Source organism: Larimichthys crocea, unplaced genomic scaffold, assembly GCF_000972845.2.
Source record: "Larimichthys crocea isolate SSNF unplaced genomic scaffold, L_crocea_2.0 scaffold173, whole genome shotgun sequence".
Taxonomy (NCBI): Eukaryota; Metazoa; Chordata; class Actinopteri; family Sciaenidae; genus Larimichthys; species Larimichthys crocea.
Window position 1 is genome coordinate 104,845 of NW_020852357.1, and position 15,625 is coordinate 120,469.

At 42.8% G+C, this 15,625-nt stretch overlaps 1 protein-coding gene across 9 annotated transcripts in view; it reads left to right on the forward strand.

Annotated features, from left to right (window-relative positions):
- Positions 1-15,625, forward strand: part of dgkh (diacylglycerol kinase, eta) — a 55,236-nt gene that overhangs the window by 30,010 nt on the left and 9,601 nt on the right. For 7 of the 9 annotated variants that reach the window (XM_019259965.2, XM_019259963.2, XM_019259960.2 and 4 more), the window contains 20 exons: positions 303-405; positions 2,448-2,610; positions 2,822-2,930; positions 3,232-3,453; positions 4,333-4,424; positions 4,882-4,981; positions 5,139-5,427; positions 5,694-5,825; positions 8,728-8,862; positions 9,060-9,177; positions 9,319-9,429; positions 9,650-9,746; positions 10,295-10,402; positions 11,779-11,892; positions 11,976-12,110; positions 12,223-12,383; positions 12,520-12,625; positions 13,216-13,308; positions 13,911-14,030; positions 14,264-14,369. In XM_019259965.2, coding sequence (XP_019115510.1) covers positions 303-405; positions 2,448-2,610; positions 2,822-2,930; positions 3,232-3,453; positions 4,333-4,424; positions 4,882-4,981; positions 5,139-5,427; positions 5,694-5,825; positions 8,728-8,862; positions 9,060-9,177; positions 9,319-9,429; positions 9,650-9,746; positions 10,295-10,402; positions 11,779-11,892; positions 11,976-12,110; positions 12,223-12,383; positions 12,520-12,625; positions 13,216-13,308; positions 13,911-14,030; positions 14,264-14,369 — 2,614 coding nt within the window. Of the gene's footprint in view, positions 1-302; positions 406-2,447; positions 2,611-2,821; positions 2,931-3,231; positions 3,454-4,332; positions 4,425-4,881; positions 4,982-5,138; positions 5,428-5,693; positions 5,826-8,727; positions 8,863-9,059; positions 9,178-9,318; positions 9,430-9,649; positions 9,747-10,294; positions 10,403-11,778; positions 11,893-11,975; positions 12,111-12,222; positions 12,384-12,519; positions 12,626-13,215; positions 13,309-13,910; positions 14,031-14,241; positions 14,370-15,625 lie in introns of all 9 variants that reach the window. The other 2 variants (XM_019259964.2, XM_019259961.2) reach the window with 1 other exon arrangement.

A 15,625-nucleotide genomic window follows, 5' to 3' on the forward strand; every position in this document is an offset into this window, starting at 1 on the left:
ATTGTTTGCAGCGTGTAAGCTTGTAACTGTTTGCTTTGCATGCTGACACGCACAATTAGGACATAACATGTCATAAACACATGCCAGCTCTATGATGCTCGTTGGATCCTATGAATCATCCATCATTTATCCATCCTGTTTTTCTTCCTTATTGAGTAACTTCTTTCAGGTCTGACTTTAGGAGAAGGATTAGCTGAATGACCCAATTTGATGGTACTGGAGTCTTCAGCAGAAAATAGTTTGTTTTTTTATGAACTTTATGCTCCTTGTCTCACCTGTTGTATCTGCTGTTGTTCTTCTAGGTGCACACAGCCTGTATGGACCTGTACCCCCGCAAGTGTCCTCTAGGTCAGTGCAAAGTCTCCATCATTCCCCCTACGGCGCTCAACAGCATCGACTCAGATGGTAGGCACCACACACACACACACACACACACACACACACACACACACACACACATACATGCACGCACATTGCAATCATGCTGACTCACTCAAAGGGTCAGAGGTTGATGCGGGGTGGCACCTATGAGCAATCAGTGATGAACAAATGAGCTTTCATCCTATTTAGTGAGCTGATGTCTTCTCTGTGAACTCTGACCTTCTGCCGTGTCACACGGAGGGATGGTGGCAGGAGGGAGGAGAGGGAGAGCGTGATGATATACTGTGTTTGATCAAGGTATTAATATCCATTCAGGGACACACAAAAACACACACACGCCTTTCCCCAGCAGCCACTTCTCTTGTAAACTGCTGGAGCATAGGACGGAATGTCATTATTTGCACTGGGGATAATTGGTCTCAGCATCAGATCTATACCATCTTATTAACTTCCTGCTAGTCACAGAGGGATCAGAGAGGGACAGGACTCTGGTATGTGTTCCAGGAAATTGTGCATTTCTAAAAATAGCCGTTTGTGACAGGTCGGCACACACACCTCTCCAAGAGCTTAAAATAGAACAGCATCTTGCTGCGAGATGCGTGTGGGTGTGAGGAGAATTATAATAGGATGCTTCCCAGCCTGCTGTAAGAGTGGACACACACACTCATCATGTCACATTTCATAGAAGCATACGAGCACGCTTACATCACACAAGAAGAAGAAGAGCTCTGTGAAGCTCCCTTCAGGCTCTCTGTTCAACATAGTGTGTGTCTTTTTTCTCTGTGTGTGTTTGCGTGTGTGTGTGTGTGTGTGTGAGCTTGCCAGAGCCCACATTAAACCAATTTTCGATGAAGATCAGCACCTGTGAGACAGACTCAGATAAGCATGTGTGATTGGATTACTGCTGCTGAATCCAATGGCTGGGTCTCACACATGCAGTACACACACACACACACACACACACACACACACACACACACATGCAGTAGACACACATGGCCACTGTCTCTGTAAAAAAGCTGCCATTGGCTAATTGGTAGCTGGATAAAAGAGAGGCAAAGAAAGAGAGGATGGGGGATCCAGATGAAGGGAGGAAGATAAGACAAAAAGAAAAGAAGATAATATTCTCTGGCTCCTCTCTCTCTCTCTCTCTCTCTCTCTCTGTCCTTCACTGTCTCACATTCCAGGAGTTTGGTTGTAATTGGCTGGCGGGGCAGACTGTAACACGTGCTGGTGCTTTGTGACTTCCCCTCCCTTCCTAACTCCCTCTCTTCCACTCACCCTCCCTCAGTCCATCCTTTACTGCAAGATGAGAGAGAGAGAGAGACATGAAAGAGAGTAGACAGAGAGATTAGAGAGCAGAAGGAAGAAATGAAGGAGGATGCAAGAGGGAGTGCCAGGTGTTGATAGCAGTGCCACAAACACACATATGGTGGAAGCCTTAATATGCAAAGCTGTCAACACAGTGGGGTGTACAGATTATGCTGTAAGCACAGAAACCTATTGTTGCATTATCTTCCACAGATTAGTATGTATATGCGTGTGTGTGTATTCATGCTCTACTATGTAGCTAAACACGTGTTTTTGGCATGTGCTGTGCTCCCCCGTATTATTCGCCTCAGAGACTTTGATGAGGTTGTCAGAGTTGACATACCAGCTTCTGAATGTAGCTCTGCTGCTCTAGTTTGAGCTGTACCATAATAACTGGTAGAGCGTTACAGGATCCATTCATCCTAAGATCCCCAGATTCAAGTAACGAAAAGCTCTCAGAAAGGAAAGACCAAAAGAACAACATAGTAAAATGACATCCTGGACAATATTGTAAACATGTATGAAGAATATGATCTAGGAGGAAGTCATGAAACATTCAGGTGCTGACAAACAGACTGAGCCACATTACCTCCTCTCCACTGTGGAGACCTGGAGAAGAAAGACTGCACTAACACACAAGAGGCAAAACAATCAAACAGCGTTCTGATGACACTATGACAAAATGGAGTGGTTTGTAGTGCTCAGATAATCAACAGATGTTCATTTTATCCTTTGCTGTCACCGTTTCTCCTCAGGTTTCTGGAAGGCCACCTGTCCCCCATCATGTGCCAGTCCCCTCCTGGTCTTTGTCAACTCCAAAAGTGGTGACAACCAGGGGGTGAAGTTCCTCAGACGCTTCAAGCAGCTCCTCAACCCGGCTCAAGTCTTTGACCTGGTCAATGGTGGGCCACACCTTGGGTGAGGAAACAAAGTGAAAGAGCTTCCTAAATTTCTGATATGTACTGACACAGACAAATAAAACAGCCATAAATATAAATAGATGCATGTACTGTATTCTGAAGCATTATTTGCTATAGGTGAAACATAACCCAACAGAATAAGTTCTCTAAGTGTGTGTGTGTGTGTGTGTGTGTGTGTGTGTGTGTGTGTGTGTGTGTGTGTGTGTCAGTCTGCGCCTGTTTCAGAAGTTTGACAACTTCCGGATCCTGGTGTGTGGGGGTGATGGGAGTGTGGGCTGGGTCCTCTCAGAGATTGACAAACTCAACCTTCACAAACAGGTACAGTAATAGTCAGTGTTGAGTATTCCAAAACAATGATGGTTACCTGCCATCATGAACATACCAGCTAGACAATCTCTACGTTTAGATGCAGACATTGCCAGAAGAGATCAAGCTTTACGTAGACACAAACTGATGTGTCCTTGGCCAACGTGCCAGCTCTTTGCCTTTGCTCATGGCCAGCTTACATAAAGACATGCACTCATTATACACACACACACAAACCCACACACAGACCTCATTTCGATTGCAGCAGACATGTATTCCCTGATGCCAAATAAACCATCTGCATGTGTTTCAGTGCCAGCTGGGGGTGTTGCCCTTGGGCACAGGCAACGATCTGGCACGCGTGCTAGGCTGGGGCCCATCATGCGACGATGACACCCAGCTGCCCCAGATCCTGGAGAAGTTGGAGAGAGCCAGCACCAAGATGTTGGACCGCTGGAGCATCATGACCTATGAGATTAAGATCCCACCCAAACACAGCTGCCCCACTACGCCTGAGGGAGCTGACGACTGCCAGGTACTCACAAGAGTTGACAGATATTCACACGCATCAGTAGATCCAATCAAACCCAGCAGGGCTTCCAGACAGACGGACGTGAGCAGGAGGTTGTTGAGCACATGATGGAAACGCTGCAGCAATTCTCAATTTTCAAGTCAACTTCAAAACTAAGTTTCAAAACAAAGGACCCACAACAAGTCTAATGTATAGTACACTATTCTAGTTGTACTGTACTACAGAGTTAGCTGAAAACAGTGACAAACATTTCTATTAAGAAAATAAAGTGTAAGAAAATTAGTACAACTAGATTGGGCAACATTAAAGCAACATTGTGTAGAAATTGGTATTTCTGTGATTTATTTTCCCCAGTGTCAGAGTAACTGGTAAATATGTTCAGCTGTACTCGAGTATTTGTTCTGATTACATTACTTATGATCAAAGACTGGCAAGTCAACAACTTTGCTAACAGCCAAACATCAACCAGGTCAACCTGGCTTCTTGCTCGCTCACTTCCTCCATTAAAGTCCACTTCGGTCTCTTGACCTGCCACTTTAGGCTGCTGAGCCCAGTTATATTGCCCAGCTCCAGTTCTGGCATGGCACGAGCTCCGCTCCCCATCAGCATTTCCCCCACGCCCTGGGCCTGAAAACCTCCTCTACTGAATAGTATCCAGTTTCACCAAAATCAGTTAAATAGTTAGCTGGTGTGTGACTAAGTGGCATAAAGCGTTACATACTTCTCGCAGGTGATCGTACCTGTAGTGCAAAAACAGGGCACAGAGTCAAAATGATTCTAAATGTGTGTTTCAGTGGTAGAAAAGTTACACTGTGTTGCTTTAAGATTTGATAACACGAATAAACAATCATCAACATTTTTGTCTGTGTTGTTTCTTTGCAGTTTCACATTTCAGCCTATGAAGACTCAGTAGCAACTCATCTCACAAAGATCCTCAACTCTGAGCAGCACTCCGTGGTCATCTCCTCTGCCAAGTGAGTGTTTTTAACACAGCAGCACGAGCCCAAACAGCACAGACTAGAATCAACAGAAAACTGCAGCACACATTTCAACTCTCTTGTTTTAGTGACGTGGTCCTTTCACAAATATAGTGTACAGTATAGAGCTGTAGGCAAAGACGTGTTCAAATGATAGTGCAGTTCTTTCAGTGCAGTCATTCTGCGCTAAATTAGATTCTGTTGGCATATTGTTAAGCAGAGCTATAAGTTGTAAATAATAAATAATGATTCAGCGATTAAAGGTCCAGTGTGTCAGATTTGCCACAATATGGCATAAATGGAATATAATATTCATAACTATGTTTTCATTAGTGTATAATCATCTGAAAATTAAGAATCAGTATGTTTTTGTTACCTTAGATGAGACTTTTATATCTTCTATCACCATCAGTTCTGATTGAGAGCACACTGATGTTGTCTTCCTGTTTCTCAGGATCCTGTGTGAAACAGTGAAGGATTTTGTTGCCAAAGTCGGGAAAGCCTATGAAAAAAGTACAGAGAACGCTGAGGAGTGTGACACCATGTCTCTCAAAGTAAGTCTCAAAAACAGTGCAGTTAGCAGCCATCATCCGCCCGTTCTGAAAGACAACTCCCTGTATATTCAATTTCTGCTCATTTACCGTCCTCTGAATGCTGCCACAGCACTCTGTCTAACCTCCGTCTGTGCCTCCTCTCCTCTGTGGCCACCAGTGTGCCATCCTGAATGAGAAACTGGACTCCCTCCTCCAGACCCTCAACACAGAGTGCCAGGCTCTGCCTCCACTTCCCCATTCCACTCCTCCCATTGTTGAGGAGGAGCAGGAGGAGGAGGAGGAAGAGGAGGAGGCCAGCGAGGAGAGCCTGACAGAGCTGAAGGAGAAGCTGGAGGAGGAGGAGACAGAGAAAGGACACCAACTGTTCAAAAGCAGGGAGCAGCTGATGCTCAGGGCCAACAGTCTGAAGAAAGCTGTGCGACAGATCATAGAACAGGCAGAGAGAGGTAACACACACCTGAACCCATTTCAAACCCGGTTCAAACCCAGTTCAATTAATTGAAATGTTTTCTGAGAATGAATGAATCATTTTACTGGTTTTGAAATTTTGTTTGGAAATTGCATGAGGAGCAGATCTGAAAGCAGCGGTAATCTGCTTTATAATGATCTCAGTTTGTCACTATTTAGGAAATACAACACACACACACACACATGCACAGTGACATAAAAACATACCGCCCTGTCTTATCTCTCCTGTGTTTCCTCTGTTCAGTGGTTGATGAGCAGAACGCCCACACGGAGGAGACAGAGCTGCCATCTCCTCTGGAGTTTAGAAAGGACAGTGAGGAGGAGAACAGAGACAGTGAGAAGGATGAGGATACCAAGGAGCTGGAAGCAGTGCCATGTAAGTGCACCACCATCACTGCTGCTGCTTTGGATCTGTTTCAGATCTCTGACCCATGTGGCCTGGTCCTGTTCCAGATCTGTCATCTGTGACCCGTGTGCAAACCCTTTACCTGCTTGGTCCTGGTGCCAATTCCAATCCAGGCCAAAACACTTCACCTGTGCAACCTTTCCTGTTTGATTTCCAGGTTTGCCAGCTGGCATTGTTCTCAGTGACTGTCAGCTAAAAGACAATTTGTGCTGACACTTTCTAATGACCATCATTGATTAACTTAATTTTATAATCATTTTATTGTTTAAAAAAAAGTGTCAATGCAATAATTGACATTATTTTACCGATGTCAGATCCAACCGATGACAGTTAAATGTCACGTTCGCACATAAAGCAAAATAGCTTCTTTAAACTTGATAATTAGGCCTGCCATGGCATGTTTATGACAAGCTGTCATAACAGAAACATCTCAAACAAAGTCACCTTTAAAAATGACATACCATGACACTGAACAGTCCTAAACATTCATAAAGACAGGTATCATCTTGTAGTGATGACAGTGTCATGTCAGTATTATGCATGCCTTTCAAATAACTATTGTAAACATCAGTTGCAACTTTATAATGATCACAATAATTAACTATTTAACTATTTACAAAAATATCTAGTCTATCTATCGATGTAATGTTTCTAGATTTACAACACTTTTAAAGGTTTACAAATCATTTGGTAATCATTAACAAATATTTAATTGAGTATATAAAATGAATTAAGTGGGCAACAATAAACTAATAATTTATCAGAATGTAATTGGTCTCTTTTTAAGCTACAGCTTATAAAACACATAAAAAAGCAGCGTTTACCTCCTGAGAATATATTCAGCTCTGTAAGTACCACCAGAATAACAGATGTATAAACAGAATTTGTATTATTATATATTATATTATTATATTATTTATGAGTGGTGATGAATCCTGAACAGAACCAGTCCAAGAACCAGAGATACTTGTGTGGAAAAGGGTGGAAAAGAGTTTTTGAGCCAGTATTTTCCATTCAAATTCTTGTAGTATTGTTGGTATTAAATGTTTCTAAATTCATTTTTTTAAATCAAAGAAATATATTCCCACAGTACCACTCAAGGGAGGTTGCGTACCACCAGTGGTACCACAGTTTGAGAACCAGTCAGTTTTTTAAACCATTTATGAAGTTTTATCCGTTTTGTTTGCTTAGTGGTCAAGGCCTGATCTAGCTCTGTGCCACCTCATGTTAGGTTGAAACACAGCCACTCCTTCTTTTCTCTCCTGAGAGAGGAAACAGTGCTGCAGTCTTCCCATCATTTAGGCAAACCTGAGGATATATAAAGATATAAAAGTCAGCATTGTTTTCCTCTCTGTGGAAAAAATAATGGAGTAATGTTGTTGTGAAAAAGGTCTACAAGATGATTCTGCTGAGAATCCATCAACAGGAAAGCACAGTAGATTTAAATATTGCCACCTTGTGGATATTGCACTCCCTGCACCGCAGAGAACCAGACACATAGCTAACGGAAAAAAAGTGCTGCTGACGCAAATCATATTTCCTGTCATAAATAAACTCAAGGATTAGTGGCAAAAGAGCATGGAGAAAGCCTGCGATATGTCCCACCTCTTTCACCGGGATAAGCTGTGTATCTCTCCATCTTCAGTCTCCACAACAGTCAGCCTCTTAAATAATAAATGGCCTGACCAAACTGTGGTGGCAGAGCAACTATGAAGCCTGTGTGTGCCTGAGTGTGTGTGCCTGAGTGTGTGTAATGTAGTGAAGCGTTATATATGTGGACACACGTGCATGTTACTGTGTGTAAACGTTTAGTGTGCCTCTGTGTGTGTGTGAGTGTAAGTGTGTGTGTGTGTGTGTGTGTGTGTGTGTGTGTGTGTGTGTGCATTGGCCACAGGATGTGTTATTGTCTTAGGGGCAGAAGTTCTTCCTGTTTATCATGGGGCTGCTTCCTTCCTTCCACACATTTTCCAGCCGTTGGAAGACTAGGAGGTATCAGTCAAACCCTCTGCTTTTTTATCCTCTCCTTGTTTCCTCTTTTTGCCTCCTTACTCCTTCCTGACCTGAACAAAAATCAAAAAACACACAAAGCTGCTGAAACCAACCTAACCGAACTGAGCTTGCAGATTCCATTTATAGTGCAACACAAGTATCCAACATGAAGACACACATGACACAGCATGGGAAACATGGTGTGAAGCAGATGCAAATAAACCAGAACAAAAAAAAAGTGATGAGAAGAGAAGAAATCTAAATAAATAAATAATATACCTGATGATAAATCATTTTATCAACCTGTCCACAGTCCACCAGAATGTGTTCAATCCTCATGATTGTGTACGACATGCACAGCAACAATAATAAAACTTCTAATAATAAAAATAATAAAACAAATATAACCAACTAAAAGTCAAAGTTGCACAATTATATGTGTATACAGTAAACTGTCAGACAGCACTGTAGTCTCAAAATGTCAGACGTGGTGGAATGTTTCTGTACATTTAACACCTTTTATAATGCCTGTTTTATTCTGAAGTCTTACTGTTCAGTTTAATGTTAATTTAACAGTACTGAACTGGATATAAATTCCTGTATCAACCGACCACTGATGACCAACCTCATCATGTGGATTATCCGTTCAGTTCTTTACTTTAAAATGTTGTTTTCCTTCAGATATGCAGCCTTGCCTACTCATAGCATTTGCAGTGAGTTTTCTTATGCCCCCTGGTGGGATGAGAGTGAGGTATCACATTAAAAACTAATGCCACCCTGTGCTGTCTTTGCCCTAGAGAACCAGGAATATCGAATAAATGTGTGTCAGTTTGAGTAGAAAAAAGACATCACAGTATAGATGTTTGTTTTTTTCTGTGTCCAGCTGCTAAGAGTCCCTGTTCTCCAACGGAGAGGAGGGTCAGCCGCAGCACCCAGTCCTGTGGCTCCTTCACAATCACCCCCTTCACCACCAGCAAGGAGAACCTCCCTGTACTCAACACACGCATCATCTGCCCTGGTAAACACACACACACACACACACACACACACACACACACAAAAGACATTATATATATTCAAAGCATGCATACAGTTCATTTTCCCTTACCTGATCTTAACAAAACACACAAGGACAGAATCACTCAGACATTTCAAGTCAGCCTTGTGTGACACGTGTGTGTGTGTGTGTGTGTGTGTGTGTGTGTGTGTGTGCAGGCTTGCGGGCAGGACTGGCTGCCTCCATTGCTGGCAGCTCTATCATTAGCAAGATGCTGCTGGCTAACATCGACCCCTTTGGTGCCACACCCTTCATCGACCCCGACCTCGACTCGCTGTAAGAGCCGTTCCTCTTTGTGTGTCTCCTTTCATTTTCTTCTCCCTATTTGTCATTGATTTTTTTAATTTATTTATGATTGATTGATTATAATTTATGTGTTTGAGTTAACTGTGTTTCTGTGGCTGTTTTTCCAACCAGAGAGGGCTACATGGAGAAATGTGTCATGAACAATTACTTTGGCATCGGCCTGGATGCCAAGATCTCTCTGGAGTTCAACAACAAGCGAGAGGAGCATCCAGAGAAATGCAGGTGAGACACATTTCTCTCTCCCCAGCATTTCTGGGCAACCGAGCAACAGATATGCATATTCATGCTCATATCCTACGAACTGTATGCGCATTTTACTGAGTTTATAGCTGCGTCCTTCCATCTATCTGTCACACAGTCATTCTTTTATAGTCAGTGCTGAGATAGTCATAGTCTCCTTTTCACCACAGTGTTAACCTTACCCTCTGCTCCTTCTGCACAGGAGTCGTACCAAGAACATGATGTGGTATGGTGTTTTGGGCACAAAAGAGCTTCTGCAGAGAACCTACAAGAACCTGGAGCAGAAGGTCCAGCTGGAGGTGAGAAGGGGAAAAACAGCCAAGAACACAGACGTCTGAAAAATCCAGATCATATCACAAAGCCCTGCTGAATCTAGTCTAAAAAAAAAAAAAAAAAACACTACTTGAAATACATAGAGCCAGGCGGCTGAAGGCCGGATCAATCAACAAACAGCAGGGAGTGATTATGATGAGGATGTGACTCTACACTTCTCAACACTCTTAAATCTCTTGAAACGCTATTTCATCTAAGTGTTGTAGATTCGAGGTGAGGCATGATTCTGCAGCTGGCCGGCCTATTTTCCACCTCAGATGTATTCAGAGCATGATTCTGACTGCTGAGCAGAAACAACGCCTGCCACACTGAAACACCTCCCAGTGGATGCTGTGCTCATGTAGTCAGGAGTAGGAAAAGACATTGTTTGATGTTGACATACTTGAAATGATATTAAAGTTAAATCATCATAAATAATCCTAAGTAGTAGACTTGAGTAGATTTGACGACAAATGTACCTGTGCACTTCACTTGCTGGTCTGGCTGAGCTCTGCTTGGTTATTGTCTTTCCCAGTGTGATGGCCAGTACATCCCCCTGCCCAGCCTTCAGGGGATCGCAGTGTTAAACATTCCTAGCTATGCAGGCGGGACCAACTTCTGGGGCGGCACCAAGGAGGATGATGTGAGTACAGTTACACACAGAATAATGTGTACATAATGTTCCATCCTGCTGCCCTTGGTAGGCGATGATTTCCTTCTCAAGCCCATGTCAGAAATGCTTCCAGCTAGACTTTATTTGAAGTGAACTAAGCCAAGCCAAGACAGCCTGGATCCTGGTTTTAACATATATTTTTTATTTAACAGATATATTTGTGGTTGTTTGTTTAAGGCTTGAAGCACAAAGTCAGCTGAGGGATTAGAGTCAGTTCACACACACACACACACACACACACACACATACACACACACACACACACACACCACATTTAAAGTTTTCTGTTTGTCTTAAATACATCTATCTGTCTTGTGGTATACATATGTGTATATTTTAACACACTGCAGTGGATCTGTAGTTTGACACTGAAACAAAGATTTGAGTTTATTTGTTTCTTTGTAAATGGAGTTGAAATACACTTTATTGATACCAAACAGTGATCATAAAGGGATGAAGATGTTACCACCTCTACTTTTGTACTAAATCCAGTCTAGAATTTGTTGCTGAGTGTTTTAGTTTCCATCTAGTGGCAGAGGCCCCACATGGCATCACGTTGATCATTTCGTCTGGGTGAAATGTTACCTATCCAGCATTTCTTTTCTGCTGATTGTCTCTGTCTGTCAGATGCTGACTCCACATTACTGTGACCTTTTCACAGGCAGTTTGCTTGCAGAGATCAATAACAGACTTGTTGGGAGCCTCTTCTCTCAGAAATAATTCATTTTTTATTCAGGCTCCAGCTAATCTGAGTTGACAGGGCAAAATGTCTCCTTTGAGGCACAAATTTACAAGAGGGGCTGATATATTGGCCTACAAAAACTCAATTTCACAATCATGTTAAATGATAAAGCTACAGATATTTTTCTAGATTTCTCTTCTTGTCAACATATGAACAGACCAACAATGAATCGATCGTGCTACTCCCTGTGGAGTCTGATGTAGCTTGTTCCTTTGTGCCACAGACCACGGCTCATTGATTTGGAGAAAATATCTAGTGTTTTTTTTCTAACCAATATTGTGATTTTTCCATTGATTTTACAGTCCACCATTTGAATAGAAAACATATAATATTTCAGTTACTTGTTGTTGCTCCCAAAGTAAACTTACCAAGATTTCAATAGAAATATCATCTCATTTAACTGACAGTACTCGCATAAACTGTTGATTATTATGGAGTACTTGCAAAACATTCGACTATAAAAAGAGGATCAGAAATGTGTGTTTCGAAACTGAAGATAATAGACTAACACCAGTCTAATTCTTTAAGACTGAAATGATGGTGGTAGAGGACGCAGTGTGCTGCTGCACACACAGTTCCTAAATGTCATCATTGTGTTGTGCAGATCTTCTGTGCTCCATCATTTGATGACAAGATCCTAGAAGTTGTGGCTGTGTTTGGGAGCATGCAAATGGCTGTGTCCAGAGTCATCAAACTACAACACCACCGCATAGCACAGGTGAGAACACACACTAAAAACAATATGAGCCTGCACATAAAAGAATGTCTACATCTTAACTGAGCCTCTCTGCCCCAAATCAGTGTCGAACAGTGAAGATTACCATCCTGGGTGATGAGGGGGTTCCCATTCAGGTGGATGGTGAGGCCTGGATCCAACCACCTGGAGTCATCAAGATCCAGCACAAGAACAGAGCTCAGATGCTCACCAGAGACCGGGTGAGAAAGAAGGAGTGGGTCTCAGCGAGGACAGCATAAAATGAACCTGAGTGAAGAGGTGTTAGGTGAGAGATTCACATGACATATACTCATCCTTTGATTTTCCCTGCAGGCGTTTGAGAACACGCTGAAGTCATGGGAGGACAAGTTGAAGTATGATAAGCCTCCTTTGCGGCCTCACCTCTATCCACAGCAGTCTGTGGATCTGGCTACAGAGGAGGAGGCTGCCCTGGTGCAGATGTGTGCCCGAGCTGCAGAGGAGCTGATTACAAGGTAAACACGGCCTGCCATGAATATCAGCTCTCCCTGTACAGGTCCACAGGCTTTACTCATAGAAAAATAATCTGAGAAAGTTTGTGTTTATTTATTATGACTCGTTCCCACTGACATGTGCTCTGTCTAATCACAGGATATGTGAGGCTGCAAAGACCAATGGGCTTTTAGAGCAGGAGCTGGCTCATGCTGTTAATGCTGCATCTCACGCTATCAACAAAACACACCCCAAGTTCCCAGAGGTCAGCTATCAGCACACGCAACACAAAGTCTTCTTTCTTCTACATGTTGCTCCACCTTAGAGTTGATGTTTTCTTTACAGGTCTCCCAAATCTGATTTTTGTGTCCACAAGAGCAGTTTCAGTTTAAATCCACTTGTTACTACTTACTGAATCTAAAGTCTAAGTTAAAGCTGTTGCACATGTAGTTCATCTAAAGCAAGAGTGTCAGAGCAAACTGCTGATAGGGTGATTTCTACAGCTTGTGATATTTAAACATTAATATCATCATAGCATATCACATTTCAAAACCATGGACTGTGTGTGTGTGACTGCCTGTGTGTCTTAAGAGGACCTACATTGTTAGTAAAGTACGCAGACAACAACACACATGTGAATTGTATTATTGTCTAAAGAATCATTTGATGTCCAGTGTTCTTTTGTCAGTATCAGCTTGTTTTAACACACTTTGTTTTCATATGTTGCTGCATATTAAAAGGACTAATTTTACTGAGCCTGTTAGCTGTTAACATATTTCAGTCCCCTTGCACTTTTGTGTTTGTCATACATACTACACGTTGTATGAGACTAAATAACTGTTGTCCTGTCTGCAGAGCCTGACGAGGAACACTGCTATAGAGGTGGCCAGCACTGTCAAGGCTCTGTACAATGAGACAGAGTCTCTCCTGTTAGGCCGAGTCTCTCTGGTGAGTTATTATGGTTATACTGATGACTTTTACTAGTGCTTGATATTATTTCATGTTTCAACCATACTATGATGTACTATATGTTAAAGCTGTAAATTCAAAATGAAACTACAAGCAGTAGCATTAAACCCCTGTCTGTTTTGAACCTCATATTAGAAACATAACTAAGAATGCTTTTGAATATCTGGAGAACAGAGTGAGACTATTCCTATGTCAAGTCAACACAGACACCTTTATTACCTACAGAATTGACTGCTGCAATGCTCGACTTTCTGCTCTCCCTATGACTTAGTAGTCATAGGGAGAGTAGTCATTTTATTAGTATATAAAGCTCTTCATGGTCTTGGTTATCAGTGTAGCAAGCCTCGCTGCGATCGTGCCGCTGCTCTCCAGAGCCCTCTCCATACTTCTCTGAGCACCGACCCAGCCCTCCTCTGGGTTGGGGTTGTTTTATTGTGTTAAGCACTTTTGAAAAGTGCTGAACAAATAATGTCTGATTTTTATTAGTCGATTGATAAAGGGTAATCCTATTATTTTTTTCTTTTTGGAGTTCCAGTATGCTGTCTGTACTTGAGTCCAACTTGTTGTGTTCCCCCTTGCAGCAACTGGACCCACCAGAGGAGGAGCAGCTGTCAAATGCTCTGCAGAGTGTGGAGTTGGAACTGGGCAAACTGGGAGAGATCCCGTGGCTGTATCATATACTGCAGCCCAACGATGAGGAGGTAAGCAACCTCAGCAAACATTCAGACACGCATGAACATGTGCACATACATTATGTGTAGTATTTCTACAACATAGATAACATTAGCAACATTCTGTACTCCTGTCCCTCATGACTAAGAGCTAATCTGCACACATGTTCTGTATTGTGTCTTCTCGCGTAACATGGCTCCAGGTAACGGGAGGGCTGAGTAGCTAAATGAAATGCTATAGGTTGACTGTGCTTATGTATCAGGACCACTCTCTGGGTTACGGCAAGAGGAACAGTCGCAGCAGCATGTTTCGGATAGTGCCCAAGTTCAAGAAGGAGAAGGCTGCCAAGAAGACAAGCCCGCAGTCAGGTACGGTTGTGTCCGCTTTCCCTCAAGAAGTCAACAGTCCAGACAGACAGACAATCCACTCAGGATGGGGATGTGGAGCATCTGCCATGCGGCTAATACTTTAAATTGATCCTGACTGGTCAGTTATGATTGCTCCAGAATGATGAACTGACAGCTCAGATGTTATTGTGGCTCAGATAATTCTACATAAGAAGATAAGTAAGATTTGATTTGTCAATCATGGTGTAAACTTCCAGCTCAAATAGTGTGTATGTGATTTTTCTTCACATCACATATTCAGAATATTCAACACTTCTGCTAGTGGAAACCAGAACGACAAACTACTGTTGATACTGTATAACTGATCACTGTGCTCACCCTCAACACTGAAGCTGCATATTCACGCACACACACACAAAATAAACAAACTTCTGCCCACAATTGTCATGGTTAGCTTTCCCCATGGCCCACACCACCTTCATATTACAGTCCATGCATAAAGGTATCCCTGTATTTTCATTCCCCTGGTAGAAACACAAAGAATGTGTGCGTGTTTAAGGTCTTACATCCTGCAGTGTGACCCCCAACCATCAACTTGCACCCCACCCCCTGCATTCATGCTCTCATCCAATACAGTTTCAGGAGGTGCAAAGGCAGAAGAACAAGGGTGCTCTGAAATCAGCCAGAAATCAAGTTTGTGTTGAATATTGAGCAACGAAAGTCAGTATCAGATGACCAAAAAGTCCACTCCAACTGGATGTTGCTGCGTACTTAAACATAATAGGAGTGTGAGTATAGGTTCAACAGTCAGATCAGCTGGAAGCCCTTCCTCTCGTTGTGGGCTGGTAACTGATTAGTTGGGTTGTATTTCCTGCACAGGCTTCCGCCTCCCTTTGCCTCCTACTTTTTTCTGTGTGTTCTGATATCAGTCGATGACATGCATGCCCCCAGTCTTCCTGGAAAGACACTGGCCGCTGCCTTGTTCTGACCAACCTTTGACCTTTGTCAACCTCCCCTCTCCTCCGCCAGCTGCCGCCACTGCTCTCCCTTCGTCTCTGATGCTCTCCCTCCATTTTTTCTCCTTCCTTTCCTTCAATGATTCACAATTTGTGTGCACCTGTGAGGCCGTATGTGTGTGATGACATGACTCACATACTGTATACTGTAGGTGCTGTGAGAGATGGTAAGAACAAGAATAGTGCTGAGTGAGGTGTGAGAGCGACAGTTTTTAGTGTGTGTACATACCTGTGAGGCACCCTGAGCCTCTCTCTGCTCTG